Source organism: Scyliorhinus canicula, chromosome 25 (genome assembly GCF_902713615.1).
Source record: "Scyliorhinus canicula chromosome 25, sScyCan1.1, whole genome shotgun sequence".
Classification (NCBI taxonomy): domain Eukaryota; kingdom Metazoa; phylum Chordata; class Chondrichthyes; order Carcharhiniformes; family Scyliorhinidae; genus Scyliorhinus; species Scyliorhinus canicula.
The window spans coordinates 11,781,236-11,806,041 of NC_052170.1; the positions used below are offsets into that span (position 1 = coordinate 11,781,236).

The 24,806-nt window shown below is 47.5% G+C and overlaps 1 protein-coding gene across 1 annotated transcript in view; it reads left to right on the top strand.

Moving 5' to 3' along the window:
* Positions 1-24,806, top strand: part of LOC119957056 (zinc finger SWIM domain-containing protein 4-like) — an 85,770-nt gene that overhangs the window by 43,581 nt on the left and 17,383 nt on the right. The window contains 7 exon segments of the mRNA XM_038784676.1: positions 1,986-2,240; positions 2,243-2,341; positions 7,959-8,107; positions 9,033-9,183; positions 16,871-17,059; positions 22,123-22,284; positions 24,121-24,267. Coding sequence (XP_038640604.1) covers positions 1,986-2,240; positions 2,243-2,341; positions 7,959-8,107; positions 9,033-9,183; positions 16,871-17,059; positions 22,123-22,284; positions 24,121-24,267 — 1,152 coding nt within the window.

The following is a 24,806-nucleotide window of genomic DNA, read 5'->3' on the forward strand; positions in this document are numbered from 1 at the left end:
GGTGGCTTTGCTGCTAAGATATCGTAGTTTTCAAGTTTCCTTTTCTTAATGTAGTTTGTCTGCCATGTGCAAAATATTTTGAACTGTAGGATTCGCAGAAATCAGCCGAGACATCCTTGTCCGCGTTTGTTTGGGGGGGGGGAGGAGAGCGCGAGAGCATAGAATATAGTGTAGAAGGAGGCCATTCGGCCCATCACGTCTGCACCGACCCACTTAAGCCCTCACTTCCACCCTATCCACGTAACCCAATAACGCCTCCTAACCTTTTGGTCACTAAGGGCAATTTATCATGGCCAATCCAACTAACCTGCACGTCTTTGGTCTGTGGGAGGAAACCGGAGCACCCGGAGGAAACCGACGCAGAAACGGGGAGGACGTGTAGACTCCGCACAGACAGTGACCCAGCGGGGAATTGAACCTGGGGACCCTGGCGCTGTGAAGCCACAGCGCTAATCACTTGTGCTACCGTGCTGTCCTAAAGAGAGACGAGGATTTGAAGCTACTGGAGTACTTTCCCAAACGTCTGTGGTTAGCACTTGCTTCACAGTCCCAGGATCAATTCCGGGCTTGGGACACTGTGCGGAGCCTGCACGTTGTCCCCGTGTCTGCGTGGGTTTCCTCCAGGTGCTCCGGTTTCCTCCACAAATCGTGAAAGACGTGCTTGTTAGGTGAATTGGACATTCCGAATTCCCCCTCTGTGTACCCAAAGAGGTGCTGGAATGTGGCGACTCGGGGCTTTTAACAGTAACTTCATGCAGTGTTAATGTGAGCTACCTGTGACAATAATAAAGATTATGCCCCTGGCCCTCAACACCACCATTTGTTTCTTAGGTGAAATGATGAATCTTTCAGGTTTGTAATCGTCTGTTCTTCAGGGCATTTTGTGACTTTATTTCCTTTCATTCCAGGAGATCGAGGCTCCTCAAGTTTCCAATCCAGTCTCCTAGTCCTTAGCTTGCCGGTCGTGAACATCGGAGCTAGGAATTAGGAGCAATTCAGCCCTTCGAGCCTGCTCTGCCATTCAATCAGATCATGGCTGATCTCTTCCTGGTCTCAAATCCACCTCTCCACCTGTTGTCCATATCCCTTTAACCCATTTTTAAAATCAGAAATATATCTATCTCCCTCTTGAAACCATTTAATGACGTGTATGTGTAAACACTTTTTTTTTGTTTATGCCCCAGTCTGTTGCAGGAATACAAGTGCTTGGTTTCAGAACACATGCTCCAAGATGTGGTCTCCCAACCTCTTGAATTAAATAGAATCATTATAAAAAGTGACAGGACTCTTCCCAAATTGTGGGCACTTCTGTGCTGTGTTCCCATGAGCTTTGCCTCCAAATCCTTTTCTCTCCAAACTAGGGAAGAAGGGAGGACTTTGTCTAGTTGGGCTGGGCTCAAGCCAAGTCTAAACCTCTCTTGGTGCTTGGCATGCTATTTAACCACAGGGGACCCGGCCCCGGGGGGGGGGGTTGCACAACACACAATCTGGCCAAGTTCCTGCCCTTGTATCCTATTTTCATGTGCGCTTTGAAGTTGTTGGATATCCTTAACTCCTCACCTTAACCCCTTCACAATAGGGGTGTTGCAACAATTGTCTGAACTAAGGAGCTCCGTGGGGTTAAAACCCTGAACCTTCAGTTTTGTACAGTCTACTGCTCTTGAATTCTGCTTTTAGTTCTAGGAACTGGACTTGAACTTTTCAGTGGGTGCAGATTAGTGTTAAAAGTATTCTTTTTTTTTAAATATAAATTTAGAGTACCCAATTCATTTATTCCAATTAAGGGGCAATTTAGCGTGGCCAATCCACCTACCCTGCACATCTTTTTGGGTTGTGGGGCGAAACCCACGCAAACATGGGGAGAATGTGCAAACTCCACACGGACAGTGACCCAGAACCGGGATTGAACCTGGGACCTCAGCGCCGTGCAGGGCTAACCCACGTGTTAAAAGTTTTCTTGAATGTGTTTTTTTTTGTTTGCGCAGGATTTCATTTGAGTGGAACTGTGACTGAGCTTGCCAGCCAGGGTGAACCTGAGAAAACGTACAAAGTCGCCATCAGCTTTGACCGCTGCAAGATTACCTCGGTGACGTGTGGCTGTGGCAACAAGGACATCTTCTACTGTGGCCACGTGGTGGCCCTCTCCCTGTACCGAATTCGCAAAGCCCAGCAGGTGGAGCTGCGCCTCCCCATCTCCGAGACGCTGTCGCAAATGAACCGCGACCAGCTGCAGAAGTTTGTCCGTACCTCATCACGGCCCATCACACGGAGGTGCTTCCAACCGCGCAGAAGCTGGCGACGAAATTCTGTCCTCGTGTTCGGAATATTAATCAAGTGCACGGTAAGGGAAGGGGCGAGTTCGCCAAACCCACAGGGGCAATCTGATTGCTTTCCGCTGAAGCTGTTTCAAGACTTGCATCTATGTTCTACCTTTCTAAAGCTAGCAGCTCTGAGCTAAATTTCTGTTTTTTTTAAATCTTGCCCACTTGCTGCATTCCATTCCACAAAGTCTTAATGGATTAAGTTTCATTCAGTAGTTTCCTGGGTTTTTTTCTTGCTCTCGGTTGTAGGCCAGGATATGTTTATTAAATCAATCCGTGCTCTCATCAAGATGGTTTTTGGGGAGTGTGACAAAGTCATTTCCCAGAATTAAATGAGAGATGCAGGCTGTTCGGTGTAGCGATGAAAACCAAACCATCTACGCTCCCCTTCATTTGTATTTCTTCAGAGAGAGTTTATTTTCCAGGGCGGCCGTGACTTGTGAAGCTGAATGTACCTGGAATGACAGCTGGTTCGTTCGTGCATGCGTTTAACAGTAAACTAATTGCGTAGCTGAGGGAGAAAGGACTAGAAGGGTTATGTTGATGGAGTTCCTGGCAGCAAGGTGGGAGGGAGATACGCATATAACCAAAAATGGTGAATGGCGTGTTTCTGTACTGTAATGACATTTTGTATTTGCACCACGCAATCTAAAGAACAGAGAAACGTATATGATGTGGAGATGCTGGCGTTGGCCGGGGTGAGCACAGTACGAAGTCTTACAACACCAGGTTAAAGTCCAACAGGTTTGTTTCAAATCGCTAGCTTTCGGAGCACTGCTCCGAAATTGCATTCACCTGAAGAAGGAGCAGTGCTCCGAAAGCTCGTGTTTGAAACAAACCTGTTGGACTTTAACCTGGTGTTTGTAAGACTTCTTACCGTACAGATAAGGAATCGAAGCAGGAGTGCTTGTAAACGCTGGTCCACCATTCATTAAAATCGTGGCTAGCCTCCCACTATGACTCCCATTTTTTCAGCCTATACTAACATCTCGAACCCTCTGTAGTTCCCTCGACAACTACACCTGTCACGGTTTAGCCCCTGATGTTAGTTTCTCTGCTGTTTGGCCTTTCACACCTTTTGTTTTCTCTGGGGACGGAATTAGCACTCTTTCCCTTGGTTTCTGTGACTCGTCTTTCATCTCTCACTCCACAGTATAAATACTCCTACTTCTCTGTCTTTTAGCTTTGACAAAGGGACAAAGAGAGAGAGAAGGAGAGGAGAAAGAGAGCAAGCTGTGGAGAACCAGGATGAGAATGTTACGATTTGACTTATTGCTGGACTAGGAACCAGCATGATGTGGTGAACGGAGGGTTAATGGCGCTCCTTGTGAGTTTTGATGCAGGCAACAAGGAGGGAGAGCATTGGAATAATTCAGCCTAGAGTTACAGGGGATGATAGTGTGGCTATTTAGTAGCTGATGGGCCGAATCAGGGCTGAGTTCATGTTGCCGAGGCAGTCAGGAGATCATCTCGCACTCAAGCCCAACACTTGAATTGTGTGGTTCCAACTGCAGATGGTTTTTTTTTTTTATTTTTTTTTTATTTTATAAATTTAGATTACCCAATTATTTTTTCCAATTAAGGGGCAATTTAGTGTGGCCAATCCACCTACCCTGCACATTTTTGGGTTGTGGGGGCGAAACCCCCACACACGGGGAGAATGTGCAAACTCCACATGGACAGTGACCCAGAGCCGGGATCGAACCTGGGACCTCAGCGCCGTGAGGCAGTTGTGCTAACCACTAGGCCACCGTGCTGCCCTAACTGCAGATGGTTGACTGGGAGCAATGGATTTGGCCGTGACTTTGGAGTTTGTGATAGACTGATGCCAATTGCTTTGATCCTCCCAGTGTTCGGTAGAGTGCTATATACGTGCTATTAATGAAATTGAACTTCAGAGTTGCAAAAAGTGTTGGAAAGGTCATTCAGGACTTCACGTGTTGTACTATTTTTGGAGAGCAGTGATTGTGTAGGTAAATGTGCCCGCTGCTTTCGAGCACTAATGTTTGGCAGAGGGGTGAATAACCACTTGTTTGGTTTGTGGTATTGGTTAAAGGAGGTATGTTGACCAGGACACACAGAACCTCCCTGCTCCTTTTGAGTATTCTCATGGGAAATTTAGCACCCACCAAATAAGTAATCAATTCAGTGTCTCGTGCTGAGAATCACACCTTGAACCCAGCATTCTGTCTTGCGTCTTGCTGCTTTTTTTATTTGTATGGTGAGATTTTTCATTAATTCAAAAAAGTCTGTTGCAGCTAAACTATTTCTGTTCCAACGATTATTGTTCCACTTGCGAGACCACTTACCAGTCATTCGCTGCTCCGAAAGTGGCCCAGTCATCGACTTGTGATGCTCGTCACACGTGGCAGTGAATCTGTAGCAAGACCTCGTAGCGGAGGGCAGGCGTTGAAAAATTCTCAGCAAAGAAATATATATTTTGCATTGTTGCACAGTAAATTGAGATCGTGTGAGGCATTTTCTTGGCAAAGCTGCTTGTCCTATAAATGATCGGAATATACTGCTCAAAATGGCCAAGTTGCCCTTGGGGCGGCCTGTGGACAACATGTCTTGCTGATAAATTCCGAGCCTTAGCCAGCCGGAAGGATGGGCATCGTCAAGCCTGCTCAGTAGATCTATCTAAAGTCAAGTTCAGTGCGCCCTTCTGCCAAAGGGGCTTGATTTGCCCTGTACTTGCGGCATCTTATTTTTACCCATTCAAAGTGGGAATGGCTGTTGATTTCACTCCCTGTAATTGCAAAGGGCAGTAATTGCGATTTAAGCGGTGACAAACCATAAAAAGACAGTTCATATTTTTGTTTATCCCATTCTGCTATTGCTGCTGAAAGTGCTAAAATGTTGCTCTGCATTAAACCTACAAAGCAGATGGTGAGTGCTGGGGCGGTTTTGTATCTGCTTTGGTGCAGGGGAATACGAGGTCGAATCATTCCATGAAATGTTTCAGCAATGTTTCTTCTTTTGCCATCTGTTTTGATGCTGATTCAAACAGAACCATAGCAGGCAACTTGCTCGTTTAAAGTAATGCGATGTCTGACATGTATTCCACCCAAGCCGAGGAATGTGTTTGCACTGCATTGTAAATAACTCCCATGATCCCATCTACCGTTGATATCTCCCTCGAGTGACCGTTCCTCATTGTAGATCTGCTCGAGTGAATGTTAGTAGACTTTTGTTTGTTTGGCCAGAGAGGTGGCCGTTATTAAAACCTGATTAATGTCTGACATTCGCGTAAACGCACTTTCCAGCAAAAATTAGTGGATGGTGATTGGGAGCCAGAGCCATAGTTATTCATCCATGGAATGTCTGAGGCACCTTGAATTGCTGCAGTCCTTGTATACGTCCACCCATTGCCTGTTAGGTTGGGAGTCTCAAGATTTTGACCCAATGACAACGAAGGAACAGTGATTTTTTTTTTTGTTGTTTCTGGGTCAGGATGCTGTGAGACTTGGGCAACCTCCGTGGGCCTTCTGCCCTAGATCTTCTAGACTACTAGAAGGATCAACTAACAGACTTGATAGTTGGCCATTCTTTCAGCTGGATTTGGTACAGAACTTATCAGCAAGCCATGTTATTGCCCCAAGGGCAACGTAGCCATTCTGAGATATTGATAGAGGTTTGGTGTAAGGATTTGGCTTTGATTTATTGTTACTTTTTATTGTTCTGTGTACACTCTAAACGGATGTTCCATACATGAAAAAATATACCACATGCATAAATACACAATGGAAGTACGTAGACACGGACATTGAAGCATACAGTACTACTCGGTAGAGAAAATGTGTGGAGAGATCAGTTCAGTCCACAAGAGGGTCATTCAGGAGTTTGGTAACAGCAGGGAAGAGGCTGTTTTTGAATCTGTTAGTGCGTGTTCTCAGACTTTTGTATCTCCTGCCCAATGGAGATGGTCAGAAGAGAGAACCTGGGTGGGAGGGGTCTTTGGTTATGCTGCCCATGGCAGCGGGAAGTGTAGACAAAGTCAATGGATGGGAGGTGGTTTCAGGTGATGGACTGGGCTGTGTTCACGACTCTGTAGTTTCTTATGGCGTTGGGCTGAGCAGTTGCCATACGAGGTTGTAATGCAGCCAGAAGGGATGGACCTGTAAAAATTGCTAAGTCAATGTGAACATGCTGAGTTTCCTTAGTTTCCTGAGGACGTACAGGCGCTCTTGTGCTTTCTTGGTCGTAGCGTCGACGTGGGTGGACCAGGACAGATTGTTGGTGATGTGCACACCTCGGAATTTAAAGCTCTGCGCCATCCCCACCTCGCACCATTGATGCGGACAGGGGTGTGTACGACACTTTGATTCCTGGAGTCAATGACCACCACCTTAGTTTTCTGACACTGAGGGAGAGATTGTTGTCATTGCACCACGCCACTTGGAGCCCTGCTGAGATGCGGCAGTCCATTGTGTAGATGGTGGGAGTCAATGTTTGAAGATGGGCAGATGAGCTGCTTTGTTCTGGATGGTGTCGGGCCTCTTGAGTATCAGTGGATCTGCACGCAACCAAGCAAGTGGCGAGAATTCCATCACACTCCTTGACAGTCTTTAGAGAGTCGGATGGAGTTATTCGGAATTTCCTTGGAGCTACAGTATTTGCCTGGGAAGCGGCGACCCACATGTTGAAGGAATGGCAGTGATCCCTATCTGTGCTTTTTTGCAGTTCCCCCAACGTCCTGCCCCGATTTCACTGCATCATTGCCATTGTTCTAGTAATTCATTGATGGAGGGTTGTGTGGATATGTAATGTTTAGGCTCCATGTTGGTTTTTAACCTGGTGTGAGAATGCGGATTTAAGTACTTTTTATTTAAAAAAAGCTTGGATGTGTACTCTTTGGATATGAACTGAGCCCAGCCCTTGAGTTTAAAATGTTGTCAGAAACTGCAAAGGATGTTCCAACTCATTGTTAAGTAAGACTCTAAGGAAACCAGACACAACACTGCAGGCATGAGGCAGAATGCTAATCATTGTTGAAGAATATTTAATAAACAAATAAGCTTTTCACTGTGTATGTAACCTTTAAAGCAAATTCTCAAGCCTCAATTTATTCAAAGTTTTTCCAAGTCCCCGTTGTGCTCGCTTTCATGCCCGGCATTTGCTGGCTTTGGATCTGAAGTCCATATTTAACCACTTTATTGCAGAGTTGGTGTTGAAAGGGCCTATTGACTTGCATTCCAACCTGCGACTGAATATAGCATCTCCTGGGTAGGCGGCTCAAACGAAACCGTGCTTTGCTGCATTGTTGTTGCTGCCCCGGGCTGGGCGCTGACCGTTGCAAGCTGTGGCAGTGGCAACCATCCCCGTTCAGGTCAGCTTTTATGCCGCGGCACCACCTCCATTTGTACTGGCAAAAGGTGCACTAGAATGCATTAAACTCTTCCCTTTCCAGTTGCCTGAATTTGCCCAGTTCCTGCTCTTTGTTCCAGTGGGTGACCCCAATGCCAGGTTAATAGCCAGTGTGGGCTGAAGGCTTGAGGTCAGCAGTTGGTGTGCTCCCACTTTGTACGCCTCTTCTGTCCTCGTGCACCATTGAGGATTCCACCCTGCTCCAGCGTGTAATTGTTTCTTGCAGAGGCCGAGTTGCACTTTTAAAATTCTTTCCACATTGCGTTACAGGTGCTCCTGACCCCACAGCAGGTGCAAGTATCGATGACGAGAACTGCTGGCATCTAGATGAAGAGCAGGTACAGGAACAGGTGAAAGTGCTGCTGTCGATCAGTGGATACTATGGAGCTAGCAAGCAACTCCACTCCATGTTTGCTAAGGTATACACCCACAGTCAGCTTCACACGCTACAATCCTCTAATTGCAGAGGGTTGGGCTCTGTTGCCTCCGGAATACACAACTGTCCCTTGCTGCCAGTCCTCCCCAAGTGTTCCTGAAAATGATATCCTTCTGGCGCATTTTTCTTGCTGGATTAGCTCTTCCGAGCACTTTCAACAGACGTTGTCTGGTCTGTGATAATCACCCCTCGTCATTGCTGACCAATGTCTCCTTGTAAGGGCAGTTTTCCTCCTGACCAAGCTGACCATTTTTCAGTAATGGCAAAGGTTAGAGCCGAGGAGAGATTGAGAGGAACAATGTTGGAAGCGATGGATGTACCTTGTATATATACCATGTTCTCTGGAACATAAACGGCCATGGGTACGTTTGTCACTTGGTAGTATGCCTGCCTCAGGGTCACATTTTGATTGCATGCATTTGTTTTTTTTTTTTAAAAAGCACAAGCGTTCTCGAGGTGGTGACTCATGTTCTGGTATAGTTCCACATGCAGACTACCCTCTAGCAGCTTCAATGTGACCATTTTATATCACTGACAATAGACAGTGAATGACGGGCTGTCAGCTTGATCCTATCCCCGCTGATTATCCGCATACACGCTCCATGAGAAATTGCTGGGAGCAGGTCTCTGAAACTCTTCCTAGCCTTTGTTGCTAAGGCTAATTGTATTGCTCCTGATCTTGATGAGATCAGCTAGTTTAACCAATTGGAGAGATACAACCTGAGACCCTTCTTCAGCTCCACACTGGCCAGCTTAAGGTGCCGTATGCATGTTTAATTCCTCCCGCAATCTATTCTCTTCATACCAAACAGTTAATTGCCTCTGATTATTGTGGCTTGTGGTGGAAGCTGTTGTAGCACAGCTATTAAATTTACACGTTTTCTGCAATTTCTTTCCTCGCATGACAGGTACGGGAGATGCTCAGGATGCGGGACTCCAACGGGGCTCGTATGTTGACTCTAATGACTGAGCAGTTTATGGAAGACCCGCGGCTCTCGCTATGGCGACAACAGGGGACAGGAATGACTGATAAATGCCGGGAGCTGTGGGATGAGTTAGGTAACGACTACCTGGTGTGCCTCGCGTTAAACCTTTTTGGTTCTAAACCTAAAGTTAGCCTCTATGTACTCCTGGCCTTCGTTTATCTTCTGCTCTGGTTCATTTTTGCAGCTTCATTTGTTTTGTACTTGGGGATATCCGTCCACTGAGTGAAATCTTTTTATTATTGGACTGCGCTTCCAATGCAGATGCATCTTAAATAAAGGGACCAGAACTGTACGCAGTGCTCCAGGTACTGTCTCACCAATGTCCTGTACAGTTGTAACAGACTTTCTACTTTTCTGCTCCATTCCCCTTGTAATAAAGGCCAACATTCCATTTGCCTTCCTAATTACTTGCCGTACCTGCATTATATTTTGCTTTGCTGTCCCTCATGTCAAAGTGGACCAACTTCAATATCCCACATTTACACTCTACCAAATATTAGCCATTCGCTGTAACCTATCTATATCTCTTTGCAGACTTTGTATCTGCCTCAACTGCTTTCCTACCTAACTTTGCTGAGGATATATACTGTCTGTCCCTTTGTCAACTCCTTGATATAGATCGTAACTGGTTCTGGTCCTAGCACTGATCCCTGAGGCACTCCACTGGTTAGTTTGCCGACCTGAAAATGATTTTTATCCCGATTCAGTTTATTTGGGCAATCCTCTATCTACCCTAATATCTCACCCCCAACACCTTTTTATGTGACACCTCATTGAATGCCTTTTAGAAATCCAAAGATACTACATCTACTGGTTCCCCTTTATCCACACCTCAAACATTATTTCCCTTTCACAAAACCATGTTGACATTGCCTGATTGAATTATGATTCTCGCCATGTCCTATAGCTTTGAGCTTTCTGCCTGTCTCCTTTCTCCCAACCCAGTTGGACCTTTCCAGAATCAATGGAATTTTGGAAAGATTACAACCAATGCTTCCAATATCTCTGCAGCCACTTCCTTTAAGACCCAAGGATGCAGATTTGGAGGACCATGATGGATATAATGGGGTGTATAGTGTTACTGCATTTCCCGTGTTAAAGAGATTGATATGCAGGAAGTTTAGAATAAAACTCTGTACCCAGAGAATGTGGAGCAATTAACTGAGGCTGAATCTATAATGTCTTTTTATTTTTAAAAAATTTAAAGTGCCCAATTTAGTGTGACCAATGCACTGACCCTGCACATCTTTGGGCCGTGGGGGGTAAAACCCACGCAGTCACTGAGAGAATATGCAAACCACACACGGACAGTGACGTGGGGCCGGGATCGAACCCGGGTCCTCAGCGCCGTGAGGCAGTAGTGCTAACCACCGCGCCCTCTTACTTTTAGACTATTAATTGCTTCAGGAAGAGGAGCATTAAGGTGTATGGGTCCTGAAACAGCAGCAGGGTCTAAACACATTGTATTGACATGATGAGCCAAATGGCCCATTTCTGTTGCATTAGGTTTATTTTGTGTCCACGCTGAACTCCTTCTGCACTGCACCTGCAACATGGTTTAATTTCAACCATGAAAGTATATTTGCTGCATTTTTTTGTCTATGTTTGGAGTTTTTCTTGTGCGGTATACAAAACAAGGATAAGTATGGACAGACAAGAGACAAGAGGGTAAAGAAAAATATTTACACATCGATCAGTTTCCATTATTAAAATGCATCGTTGTTATTTCTCTGCGTTATTGCAATGGTGGTTGTGGTTTCCTGTTTATCGTCTCCTCCCCCCCCCCCCCCTTCCTTGCTGTGTCGAGGTTGACCCCCCTCCTGTTGTTCGGCTTCTTAATGTTGGCTACAAGCAGGTCTTGGAACAACTGAGTGAATAGCTCCCACGTTTTGTGGAAGCCCTCCTCCTCCTCCTCCTCCGACCCTTGGATGGTGAATTTAATTTTGGCCATTTTGGAGAAATTCCGATAGGTCGGACAGCCAGTCTGCAGCTTTGGGTGGTGCTGCTGATCACCAGCCGAGCAGGGTTCTACAGCGGGCGATCAGGGTGGCAAAGGCATCGGCCCTCCTCCTCATGGCTGTTTCTGAGACCTCGAGGACTGCCACTCTAGGGCATGGCCTCACCATCATCCCCACCACCGTGTCACTACGTCGAAGAAGGCGGTTTGGAAACCCAGCAAGTCTGGGGCAAGACCGAACACGTGGGCATGGTTGGCCAGGCCTCCTTTGGCACCATTAGCACCTCGGGCAGAACCTGCTAATTCAGGTTCTGGTTAAGTGGGCTGTGTGCCAATTTTAGCTGCATTAGGCTTAGCCTTGCGATATTGGAGGTGAGTTGACACTGGTGCAGTGCTTCGCTCCAGAGCCCCACCCTATTTCAAACTTAATAGCCCTCCTCCTCCCACTTCTCCTTGTTTCGTCCAGTTGGGTCCAGTTGGGTATTAGCCAGCCTAGCAGCAGCCCTACATGTCACCGTAGAACATACAGTGCAGAAGGAGGCCATTCGGCCCATCGAGTCTGCACCGACCCACTTAAGCCCTTCACTTCCAATCCTATCCCCCTAACCCAATAACCCTAACCTTTTTGGACACTTAAGGGCAATTTAATCATGGCTAATCCACCTACGTGCACGTCTTTGGACTGTGGGAGGAAACCGGAGCACCCGGAGGAACCCATTCAGACACGCGAACGTGCAGACTCTGCACAGACAGTGACCCAGCAGGGAATCGAACCTGGGACCCTGGTGCTGTGAAGCCACAATGCTAACCCCTATGCTACCATGCTGCCCATTGTTATCAGTTGAAAACCCTCAGTCTCTTAGTTTAGTCATAACTCAGGTCCTCGGGCATGATATTCCATAGTTCCCTTTCCCTCGGATATATGTTGGCCAGCAGGTCCTCTAGCGATGATTGTCGTGGATGCGTCCCTGTTTCCCCTTCATAGGAAGTTTTTGATCTGTAGGTACCTCAGTCAGTTTCTGTTCCTTTAAACCCCCCCCCCCCCCCATCCACCCTCCCAAGCTAGAAAAAGCCCTGAATTGTCACCCCCCCCCTCTCCCCCCAACGTTCCTGTATCCACCTTTCGACAGTAGAGTCATTTGCATTAGCAGTGAGAGATTGTCCGCCCCCAACAGAGCATTCATGTCTTTTTTTTTTTTGATCAAGGCTGTTCAAGTGCTAATTTGTGCCAAATCATAGGTGTTCAACATGCTGCCCACCCACCTTTGTTTACCAAGTCTAGAATAAAGCTGCTTGATATTTTGTGTAGCAGCCAGCAGGGTCGTCATCTTCTCAGGTGAGATCGCTGTCAGAGTGAGTTGTAAATAAGTGTGCAGATGGTAGCACGGCAGCGCAGTGGTTAGCATTGCTGCCTCACGGCGCCGAGGTCCCAGGTTCGATCCCGGCTCTGGGTCACTGTCCGTGTGGAGTTTGCCTGTTTTCTCCGTGTTTTGCGTGGGTTTCGCCCCCCACAGCCCAAAGATGTGCAGGGTAGGTGGATTGGCCATGCTAAATTGCCCTTAATTGGAAAAAATGAATTGGGTACTCTAAATTTCTTTTTTTTTATAAATTAAGTGTGCAGATGACCAGTTTTGGGTGAATAATGTTCATGTTGCCAGCCTTCTATAACTGTGAAAGCTAATCTTTATAGATAGTTGCATCTAGCCTGCAGAGACCCACTGTGTGCAGATAAGGCTCGCTCCTTCAACGCTTAGCTTACAAATCCTAAATTTAGTTTCCCAAGGAACCTTTTAGAAAAGCCCAATTTAAAAAAAAAAAAAACCCCAAAACCGGCGCAGAACAAAAGGAGCTGATCTGCAGTTTAATCCAGTGTATGAAAGCTGCAAGGGGATCAGAACAGTCTCGCACGCACCGCACACTTACTTGGGGCACCTGTTTTGATCTGAACTGTCTCAAGTTCACGATCAGACAGTTTCACTATGAGACCACTGAAACAGTCAGTAAAACAGGAAAAGTGTGTGGAAATCCAGCAGAAAATATAGTTCTGCTGGAGATTCTTATTTGAAGTAACCGTGCACCTCGGCTGATTTGACCAGTGCAACGTCGATTGCTCGGCGGAGGCTTTAACACTAGAATTGTACAGATTAAGGTCGACACAACAGTGGCTGTCCTGATTTCGCCAATGGTTTAATTAAAAAAAATAAAAATCCCATCCTTAAAGTTTACAAAGCTAATGTGTGGAATGGACAATCCCATTGCTTGCTCCATAAAGAACTAAAATATCCACATGAGAGACATAAAAGATACAAACGGCATTTGCGCCTCATCTGGGTTTCATCTGACTTGATCTTGGCCAAATGCCCTGGCCAAGGAAAACCCCTTGGACATTTGGGTGAGACTCCAGAAACTAGAGCCTGTACTCCAATTGTTCTCTGTACTCTGGAGGTTAAGGCTGAGAAACGTTAGCTCAAGTCCCCACTCTTGATTGTCCAGTCATTCCCCGTTTCTAGGTGCATGTCAGTTGGGGAAAATTGATCCGGCTGAACCTCCATGCCTGTTGTAGTCGAATGGATCTCACTTCAGCAAAATCACAGTTTGCTCTCTCTCTCTCGCGCTCTCTCTCGCGCTCTCTCTCTCTCTCTCTCTCTCGCGCTCGCGTCTCCTCTCTCTCTCTCTCTCTCTCTCTCTCGCGCGCTCTCTCTCTCTCTCTCTCTCTCTCTCGCGCCTCTCTCTCTCGCGCTCTCTCTCTCTCGCGCTCTCTCTCTCTCTCGCCCGCACCCGCTCTCTCTCTCTCTCGCGCTCTCTCTCTCTCTCTCCGCTCTCTCGCGCTCTCTCTCTCTCTCGCGCTCTCTCTCTCTCCGCGCTCTCTCTCTCTCTCGCGCTCTCTCTCTCTCTCTCGCCGCGCTCTCTCTCTCTCTCTCGCGCTCTCTCTCTTGCGCGCTCTCTCTCTCTCTTGCGCGCTCTCTCTCTCGCGCTCTCTCGCTCTCTCTCGCGCTCTCTCTCTCTCTCGCGCGCTCTCGCTCTCTCTCTCTCGCGCGCTCTCTCTCTCTCGCGCTCTCTCTCTCTCTCTCGCGCGCTCTCTCTCTCTCTCTCGCGCTCTCTCTCTCTCTCTCGCGCTCTCTCTCTCTCTCTCGCGCTCTCTCGCGCTCTCTCGCTCTCTCTCGCGCTCTCTCTCTCTCTCTCGCGCTCTCTCTCTCGCGCTCGCTCTCTCTCTCTCTCGCGCTCGCTCTCTCTCTCTCTCGCGCTCGCTCTCTCTCTCTCTCGCGCTCGCTCTCTCTCTCTCTCGCGCTCGCTCTCTCTCTCTCTCGCGCTCGCTCTCTCTCTCTCTCGCGCTCGCTCTCTCTCTCTCTCGCGCTCGCTCTCTCTCGCCCTCGCGCTCGCTCTCTCTCGCCCTCGCGCTCGCTCTCTCTCTCGCTCTCTTTCTCTCGCTCTCTTTCTCTCGCGTGCTCTCTTTCTCTCCCTCCCCCCCTCTCCCACCACAGCCAATGCAGAAATGCCTGGCTTCTGCTTGCTGGCTCTATGCTGACAGCCCAGGAGATTGGGAAGCGAGACTGGATTTTCCTGCCTGTCTGTCGCTTCATTACTTTTAATTTCTCAGTTCTGGAACGCACACATTCTTGCTACCCGAAGTGTTGTTTTCGAGCTGCAGTCAGTTTCAATTCCTTTTAACCCAGGGCACTGCTTTGCATGCTAAGTGATTTTTCTCATTTTTGCTCAAGTTGTACATCCACAGTCTGTCTCAACCTCTATTTTCAGTGGCCCCGTCAGAATAAAGTGTTTTTTTTTTCCACAATGGTCGATGCAGCTGACGAAGCTAATTAGTTCAGCTGACTCTCCTGTGATAACATCATCTGTTTTCCGTGTGCTAATGTCGCACTTTTTTCAAATAATAGAATTTACAGTGCAGGAGGCCATTTGGCCCATTGAGTCTGCACCGGCTCTTTGAAAGAGCACCCTACTTAATCCCATGCCTCCTGTAATCTGACCTAGCCTTGGGACACTAATGGGCAATTTAACATGGCCAATCCACCTAACCTGCACATCTTTGGATTGTGGGAGGAAACCGGAGCACGTGGAGGAAACCCACGCAGGCACGGAGAACGTGCAAACTCCATACAGTCAACTGGGCCCCTGGAGCTATGAGGCAGCAGTGCTAAGCACTATGCCGTCCCATTAGTACAATTCCATGTGCTTTTCACAAGCATGTTACAATTAACAATGCAATGCAGAGTTGTACTGGAAAGGGTAAGGCATCACCTGCAATTGTGCAGCACTCCTTCAGCTCTGATCAGTCCAGTCTCGGTTATGTTCAGTTACGTCCACAGAATAGTTCCACACCACTTCGCTGTTTTACAGATGTCTTGCTGTGAGGTGAAGAATGAGGCGGAGATGCAGTGGGCTTCATGTAACTGCACCTGCAGCTTAATTTAAATAGATTTTTCAAAATGGTGCATTTTATGAAGTTCGAGTACATCCACATACTAAGATATTTGTTCATAGGGTGGCGCAGTGGCCAGCACTGCTGCCTCACGGTGCCCTGAACCCCGGGGGGGGGGGGGGGGGGGGGGGGGAGGAGTAATCGGGTAGTCAAAATTTATATTTTTGCAAGGGGTGGGGGGGGGGGAAGGAATTGGGTAGTCAATTTATATTTTTGAAAATCTTTTTTTTTATTGTCACAAGTAGGCTTGCATTAACACTGCAATGACATTACTGTGAAAAGCCCAAGATAGCTCTTCATTGAGGCACGTTCCGATGTCGAACTGAGATTACAGGCTGTCCCCTCTCTGATACACTAAGTATGGTCACATCCAGGCACCTTGCACCAGGATCCGTACTGGAGCAGAGGCAATTTTGTTTGTCTTTGGGCTGAGTTGAGGTTGAATGATGTAATAGTTGTTGGGGGGGTTCAAACCCTCCGCCGATGAAGGGGGTTACTGTATCAAAGGGATAGTTTGAGCAGGGGTCTAAGAATTAGCCTGATAAATCCCTTCTGAAAACGAGGTTTTGGCATGTTGGGGCTTGGAAGGGGAAATTTGAGCAGTAAATATTTGAAATGAAAATACAAAATGCTGGAGACACCTAACCGTCCTTGGCGGAGAGCGCGAGAAACAAAGTTCACATCAATTTTGCAGTTGGAAGATGACAAACATGAAATTTTACTTTTGTATCTGTGTCGATTCCAATTGTTGGTGTAAATCAAAGGCTTAAAATTAACACTTGCCGCTCGGGCAACTTTTATACAGTCAAACCACTTGTTTTCAAACCCGATTTGCTCTCCAGTAGTGCTGCAAAGGGAGGGCTGGTGACTCAGTTTTGTTCCTGTAATGCAATTTAAAAATATTTGGCTGAAGTCTCCTCTAATTGCGACGGCTACGCGTCAGCGGAGAATCCTGAATGAGTGTTACTGACAAGTGATGCTAGGGAGAAAACTTGCGATGCAGCCTACTAGTCATGCAGCAAGTATTAGCCATGTTCCCAAAGAGATTTGCACTGACGAGATGGCAGATTGAGCAGCTAAGATCAGTTGGGTTTTTTTCTCTCTCTCTCACCCTTTCAAAATGCGTATCATGTGAAAGCGTATTTGTGGTTAGTGATTGCCAGCCCCGTTGCTGCTTTGAATTTCTTTTTGATGTCATAAACAGCTGAGGAAACCAGCCGGCTAAGTTTATAGGAAGCCACAGACTCCCCTGAGGCGTGCAGAGTGTACCCACCCTATTGTTTATACAGCAACACCAAAAGTGGCTCGGGTTTATTTTGGTCACGTTTTTTGATTTTAATCACCAGTTTCTCCCTCTTCCCTCAGGTGCTCTCTGGGTGTGTGTCGTGCTGAACCCTCACTGTAAGCAGGAGGAGAAAGCTGGCTGGCTCGAGCTGCTCGGAAAGTGGAACAACATGGATGTCTGCCCACAAGAAGATGGTAACTATGGCAACCATGTCAACGAAACCCCAAGCATCACTGTTGGCATACAGCACAACTCAAATCGAAACCCAGGTATTTAACGTGCTGCTGTTGGAACTTTCCAAAAACAACAAAAGTGCTGCAACAAATATCTGTCACAGTTTCCTACCCACCCGTGTGTAGATCTTGTAACAATTGTTAAGTGGAAAAACTAGGCAAGTTCCCTTTACAGGATGTCGTGAAGTGTTGTGATGTTTTCCTGACTCCAAGTCATTTCATTTATGGCCATGTTTGTTTCGCAGCTGCCAAATGTGTCTCGCTAGCTTCATTCTTGGGATCTATTTGACTGAGGACACTTGCCTCTTAAGTTGGATAAGGCACCGTTTTCCAAACCGGGGGTTGGTAATTAGGAGCAAGAACCCTTTACCCGTCGCTCCTCCCTTCACCCCAAAGCCCGGCACACCTGAGCAGCATTTGCCGATAACCTGGATTAATCCGGCAGCGGGCATCTTTATTTTCATACAGGCTGGAGGTGATCCCAAAAGTTGCTGGCGAGGTGAAAAGCCAGTGCCGTGGTCTGAATGGCCTCTTGGCCTGGCAGTGCCCTCGCCTGCTCTTTGTCCTCTGCGCTGTAAATTCAGGAGATTTTAAATGAAGTAGTGACTGGGCTGCTCCCACAGTGTGGTCGGGACGACTCCCAAGAAACCCGTTGTCCATCTTTGCAGTCAACAGGCTTAGCCCCACCCGGAGTCGCCGCCAACCCTGCCAAATTGGAGCTTCCATTATGTACCACTCCCCTATGCTGGGATGACGTTGTCAGCGAAGGTGGTTTATTCCCAGGCATTTGGTTATCTGTAAAGCTAGTGGAACATTGGGGTGCGTTTGTCACATGCAAAATTCTATGTCTGAACATGTGAAGAAATCAAGTGGTGTGGCTACGGGCGGCACGGTGGCACAGTGGTTAGCATTGCTGCCTACGGCGCTGAGGACCCGGGTTCGAATCCCGGCCCTGGGTCACTGTCTGTGAGGAGTTTGCACATTCTCCCCGTGTCTGCGTGGGTTTCACCCCTACAACCCAAAGATGTGCAGGTTAGGTGGATTGGCCACGTTAAATTGCCCCTTAATTGGAAAAAATGAATTGGATATTCTAAATTTATAAAAAAAAAGAAAAAAAAAAAAAAGTGGTGTGGCTACCATAGTCTGACGTGCAGTTTTGGACTGACTAGCTATATCTGCATTGTAGAGAGATTGCAACAATAATCCAGAACGATTCTAGACATTGACCGGTTACATTCTGTTAAGTCTCAGTTGGCAACTTGCATTAGCTGTTGGAAAGACTTGGAAGATGTGTTACAGGGCATTAGATGAAAGGTACTCCACTCCCATCAGCAGTGTGATGGAAGGTTACATTGACAGCGGTGTCGAGCGGTACTTAACTCAGCAATAATCTGCTCGTTGATGCTCCGTTTGGGTTCTGCCCATGCCACTCTGCTTCTGATTTCATTACAGCCTTGCTTCAAGTATGGAAAAAGGAGTTGCACTTGATGAGATGAGAGTGACTGCCCTTGAAATTAAGGCAGCATTTGACAGTTGTGGTATCAAGGAGCCTAGCAAAACTGGAATCAATGGGAATTGGAGGGGGGGGGGGGGGGGGGTTGGAGTCATATCTAGCACAAGGGAAGGTGGTTGTGGCTGTTGGAGGTCAACTATCTTCAGTCCCAGGACATCACTGCAGGAGGTCCTTGGAGTGCCTGAGGCCCAACCATCTTCAGCTGCTTCATCAATTACCTTCGCTCCAGCAGGAGGTCAGAAATGGGGATGTTCATAGATGATGGCACCATTTGAGACTTCTCAATACAAGCAGTCTGTGTCCACAGGCAGCAAGCTTGGGCTGATGTGTATTGTAAATGTTACTTGCCACTATTAAGTGCCAGGCAAGGACCATCTACAACGATGGAGAATCTAACCATCTCCCCATGACATTCAATGGCATCATCATCGCTGAATCCCCCACTATCGTTGACCAGAAACAGAACTGGGCATACAAATAAAAGCAAATTACTGTGGATGCTGGAATCTGAAACGAAAGAGAAAATGCTGGAAAATCTCAGCAGGTCTGGCAGCATCTGTAGGGAGAGAAGACAGCTAACGTTTCGAGTCCAGATGACCCTTTGTCAAAGCTGGACATAGAAATACTGTGGCTACAAGAGCAGGTAGTAAGTCACCACCTGACCACAAAGCCTGTCCATCAGGCACAACTCGGGAGTGTGATGGAATATTCTCCACTTGCTTGCCTGGATCCTTGCAGCTCCAAGTGCGACACCATCCAAGACAAAGCCGCCCATTCAATTAGCACCCCAACTGCAAACATCCACTCCCCTCATCCTAGCGGTGGTAATCACCTGTACCACCACATATGCCATCTGCAAGATGCACTGCAGCAATGCACGTTCAACAACACCTTCCAAATCTGCAGCCACTACCACCTAGTGATGCATGGAAACGCCAGTACTGGAGGTTGCTCTCTGCACCACACACCGTCTTGACTTCATAGTTTCATAGAATTTACAGTGCAGAAGGAGGCCATTCGGCCCATCTAGTCTGCACCGGCACTTGGAAAGAGCACCCTACCCAAGGTCAACACCTCCACCCTGTTCCCATAACCCAGTAACCCCACCCAACACTGAGGGCAATTTTGGACACCAAGGGCAATTTATCATGGCCAATCCACCTAACCTGCACATCTTTGGACTGTGGGAGGAAACCGGAGCACCCGGAGGAAACCCACGCACACACGGGGAGGACGTGCAGACTCCGCACAGACAGTGACCCAAGCCGGAATCGAACCTGGGACCCTGGAGCTGTGAAGCATTTGTGCTAACCACAATGCTACCGTGCTGCCCTTGGAACTATTGCTATTTCTTCCCTGCCTCTGGGCCAAAGTCCTGGAACTCCCTCCCTAACAGCAGAGTTCCTGCATCACGGGAACTGCAGCGGTTCAAGAAGGTGATTCACCACCACCTTGAGCGCAATTGGGCATGGGCAGTAAGTGCTGGCTTTGCTAGCAATGCCCATGTGAATGCATAAGGTATAAATGGGGTTTAAGCAAAAATAAAAGTACTTAACACTTGTATCGTAGTGCCAGTTCGCAAGATTTTCAAATTGACTTCCTTATAGAACAGTGCAGGGTTCAGACTTCGAGAGAAGATGGAAAGGGTGCGCTAACCTTTTTCCAAAGGGAACAGAATATGTTGAGTGGGTTATTGATATTTGAGGCAGTGGGGAAGCTTGGAAGTGAGGAGCATAAATGGGTTTGTTGGGGGCGTTGAGTGGTGTAAAAATAGTCCGTAATGGCCCTTCCTCGCTCCGTACATTCTGAAAAGAGTTTCGAGCGGAATATTTGGTCTGCTCCGAACCGGAGGTCAGGTGATTATTTTTGGAAGCTTGACGTGGGGCTGGAGAGATAGTCACCGCACATCGGGGGTGAGGCTAAGTTCAGTCAGTGGTGGTCTTGGTGTTTGAGCATGATCTGCAGTTTATAAATGTTTGAACTTTGCTGCTACTTGCATTTATTCATTCATGGGTATAGTTTGTGGACTTTGATGTAACTTGTTTCAGTGGCAGTAGATGGCTGAGATAGCTAATGCAGTAAAAATGCAGTTAGTTCTGCTCTGTCGAAACTAACTTGATTGATACTGTGGAACTACTTATGGTAAAGGTGGCTTTGTGAGTTGACGGTGATGTTGCTGTTCAGATTTGCAACCCTCCCAACCTCGATTGCGAGACAGGGTTGGAACAACGCTGGAAGTACAAATGTGTCACGGGCAGGTCTGCACAGGCCACCTCCCCGAGGCCTGCATGTGGAAACATGTGGAGAGCTCTGCCCGTAGCAGACCGGAAGTTTACGGCCCACTGGTTGCCGTGTCCCACGGCTGTGGTCTGTCTCCTGTGATGGGAAAGGGAGAGCGCATTGTGCAGAGTGGAGGACTGATACTGTGCTGGAGCAGTTGAGGGCAGGATAAGCTATTGTTGCATTTTGTGTGCATGTATGTGAATCACACCAGGTTGACGCCTACCAAATTTTGCATAATAAGTTTGTAATCTTACTCATTATCCATTTAGAAGCAATGGGTTCTTAGTTGGAGGGGCAGAAATTGATGTTGAACAGACATGGCAACTGTTTAGAACAGTTTGTAAATTAGCCCCTGTTCAGTGAATGGAGGCGGCTTCAACCCTCCCCCTCGTAAAGCAACAACGGGCCAGATTTATTTTTCTGAATCATGCTTCCTTTCACTTGGCGATGCAGCCCCATGTGTGTTGCAGCCTTGGGTGTCAGCAGTTGTCTTTCCCCACACCCCTTGTACTTCGCAAGTGTCTCAACAGCGCATGTGAACCTGGGCTGGAAGCACAAGGTTACTTCAATGCTAACTAAACATATGGCATCCTGGGCTCGATCAGTAGGGCCATAGAAGCAAGGAGGTTACATTGGACCTGGTAAAATAATGGTTTGACCTCATCTGGAGTATTACACCCAGTTCTGGGAGCCCCACACGAGAGTGCGGAAAAAATTCACAAGAATGGTTCTAGTGACGAGGAACTCGGTTGTGTGGACCGATTGGAAATGGTGCGGTGGTTTTTCTTCGAAGCGAGGATTAAGGGGAGATTTGACAGAGCCTTTCAAAAATAGTGAGGGGCCTGGACAGAGTAGACGGAGAGAAACCGTTTCCATTGGTGGAAAGCCCAAGAGCCAGGGGGCAAACAGAAGTGATGACGGAACGAGGAAATTATTATATTTTTTTGTGCAGCAAGGTGTTTGGAGGAGGTGGGGTCAATTAAGGCGTTCCAAATGGAACTGGATCGTTATCTGAAAAGAGTAAATTTACAGGGTTTACGGGGGAGGAGGCAGGGAGTGAAACTCGATGAATTGCTCCCTCAGAGGGCCAACACGGGCATGACGGACCAAATTTCCATCTGAACCATTCTGTGACTCCCATAATGTCCCAGTGCTTGAATTTATATAAACTAGACAAAATTTGGAAAGGATGACCTTCAATCTTGTGTTGTCTACGGAGTTAACTTTGTGCGTGTATCGCGGTGTGTTTGAGTGGTTGAAAGAAATTGCAGAACTAGTGACACAAAACTATTTAAAATCCCAGCAGGATCCCGGAGAACCGTATTTGTCCGTGCAATAGAAGCCTGTGGCCTGGACTGGACGGACTGTCACCTTCGAAAAATAATCAGTAGTGACAACTACACAAACCAGTGGAGAGATGGAGACCGATCACTGTTTGACTCGCAGGGGCGACCCCTTTGGCTGGGTAGGTGAAAAAGCATTGCCGTATAAAAGCGCAAACTTTCCTCCTTCATCTTCATTTGACTGTCAAATACGGCTTTGGACTTCAGTGTGCCAAAAGGAAAAGCAAAAACAACCGTTGCTTGTGTTTATGTGGCATCTTCAAGGTAATGTGGCCTGAGGCACTTGACAGGAACCCAGTGAAGCAAATTCTTAAGCACCCAGCCCCATGGCGATACTGGGGCAGTTGTCCGAAAGCTTGCTCAGAGGGAGGGTTTTAGGCAGTGACTCACTCACTCGGGGGCACGGCTGCCAGTGGTGGAATGATTTGAGGAGTTTGGGGGGGGGGGGTAGTGTGAGGTGCGAACTGTTGTGGGTCAGCAGGACAGGAGGAATGGGTGATTGGGGTTTGGTGGGTGTTATGATGTGAGCAGCAGAGTTTTGGGTGCCCCCCCCCCCCCCCCTTGAGAAATTGGAGACTGCAGAAGTAACAAAGATAACACTCAACAAATTATTTTAACAAGGTCAAACAACTAGTGTTTATTTGACCCTCCTAGAAAGTGTCAGTAATTTAAACTCGTTGGCTTTCTTCCTCTTCCTTGCAACCCTCCCCCCACCATTATCTCCTTTTCTCTTCCCCGCCACACTATCTCGCTTCTCCTCCTCCTCTCCCCTCCCTGCTGTGTCTCTCCTCTTCCCCCTCCCCTCAACGCTATCTCTCTTCCTCCCCCCTCCCCAAAGGGGCTGGTTTAGCACAGTGGGCTAAACAGCTGGCTTGTAAAGCAGAACAAGGGCAGCAGCGTGGGTTCAATTCCCGTGCCGGAATGTGGCGACTAGGGGCTTTTCACAGTAACTTCATTTGAAGCCTACTTGTGACAATAAGTGATTTTCATTTCATTTCACCGCTATCTCTCTTCTCTTCCTCTCCCCTCCCTGCTCTCTCCCTCCTCTTCATCTCCCCTCATCGCTATCTCTCTCCTCTTCCTCTCCCCTCCAATCCTATTTCTTTAGCCCCCGTGTTCCCCAGTCATGTATCTACCAGACTCTCACAATTGGTAGTTGACTCTTGAGCAAAATAAGACATCTGTGGTTGCTTACAGATCCTGAGTACTTGTTATTTATATTGATTGCCTTAGCACACATCATGAATGACTGAATCATATTAGACACTCTGGCTACCATTTCTATTTATAGATGTGCTGACGCAACCATGTTGAGCATTTGCCGCAACCGTTAAATATTTAGTTGACCAAACAAAATTATTGAAATTAATGTAGGGAGGTTCCTGCCACATGAGTGTGTGTTTTGATTGTTGCTGCTCCCCTCGTCTGCACCACCCGTTTCCCTGCTCACCCGTGATCAGTGCTGTCGCTGCTTGATTGCAAGAAAATGCATGATAGCAGCCTGGCAAAGATTGCCTGCCACCCAGGAATGCCTGGCCATTGCAGTTCACTGGTCCTCGGGGTGCCCTGAGCTGAGCACGGTGCAGGGTTGTGCTGTTATTCTGCCTTCCACATTCCGGTGGGGCCCACTTCTGCTCAGTCAAGTACAACGATTGCTTCTTGCTCCAGAGTTATTTCCATTTTTTTGTTTACCCGAGCATGTTGAGAACAGACGTTTTAGCTGTGGGAGACATTCCAGATTGTACTCTGCATCAGGAAGTGAGTAACTTCCATTACTTACTGAAAAGTTGTAGTTTTTGGTTTGCACTGCAACTTCTTTTTCTTTCTCTTAACCTTCCTTTGCAGACAAAGTGTACTTTGAAATACGAGTACAAAATTTGGCTAAGTAACCCGCCATCTTGGAAATAATTGATTTTCTATCCACTGCTGAAGAGTTTCTCTCTCTCTCATTCTAATAGAGCACGTCCCAACTGCTTGCGCCAGAGTGGATGCATTGCGATCGCACGGGTACCCGCGGGAAGCTCTCCGTTTGGCTATCTCAATCGTCAATACACTCCGATTGCAGAAAAGGCGACATTTGGAGACGTACAAGCAGCAAAAGAAGGGTAATGGTCACTCGCTACTCGAGGGAGCGGGGAGGGGGGGGGGGGGCGAGGGAAAGAGACGACAGACCGCGTGCTCTCGGAGTGATGGAAAGTTTGCCACAACCCACGGGCAGCTGAAAGATTTGTCAGAGACTTTGTTTTGGTTTTGATCTTGGGTGATTTTTTCTTTTTAAGCCAACACCAATCTATCTGTAGCGGGAAAAGTTTGTGTAGAGGGTGGGAGAGATTGAATTGAAAAGCGAGACATTGCGTATTAAGTACTTTGGGATGTCCAAAAGATGTAGAAGGATGCTTTATATAAATATAGAACATACAGTGCACAAGGAGGCCATTCAGCCCATCGAGTCTGCACCGACCCACATTAAGCCCCCAATTCCACCCCATCCCTGCAACCCAATAACCCCTCCTAACCTTTTTGGTCACTAAGGGCAATTTATTGTGGCCAATCCACCTAACCTGCACATCTTTGGGCTGTGGGAGGAAACCGGAGCACCCGGAGGAAACCCATGCAGACACGGGGAGAACAGACAGTGACCCAA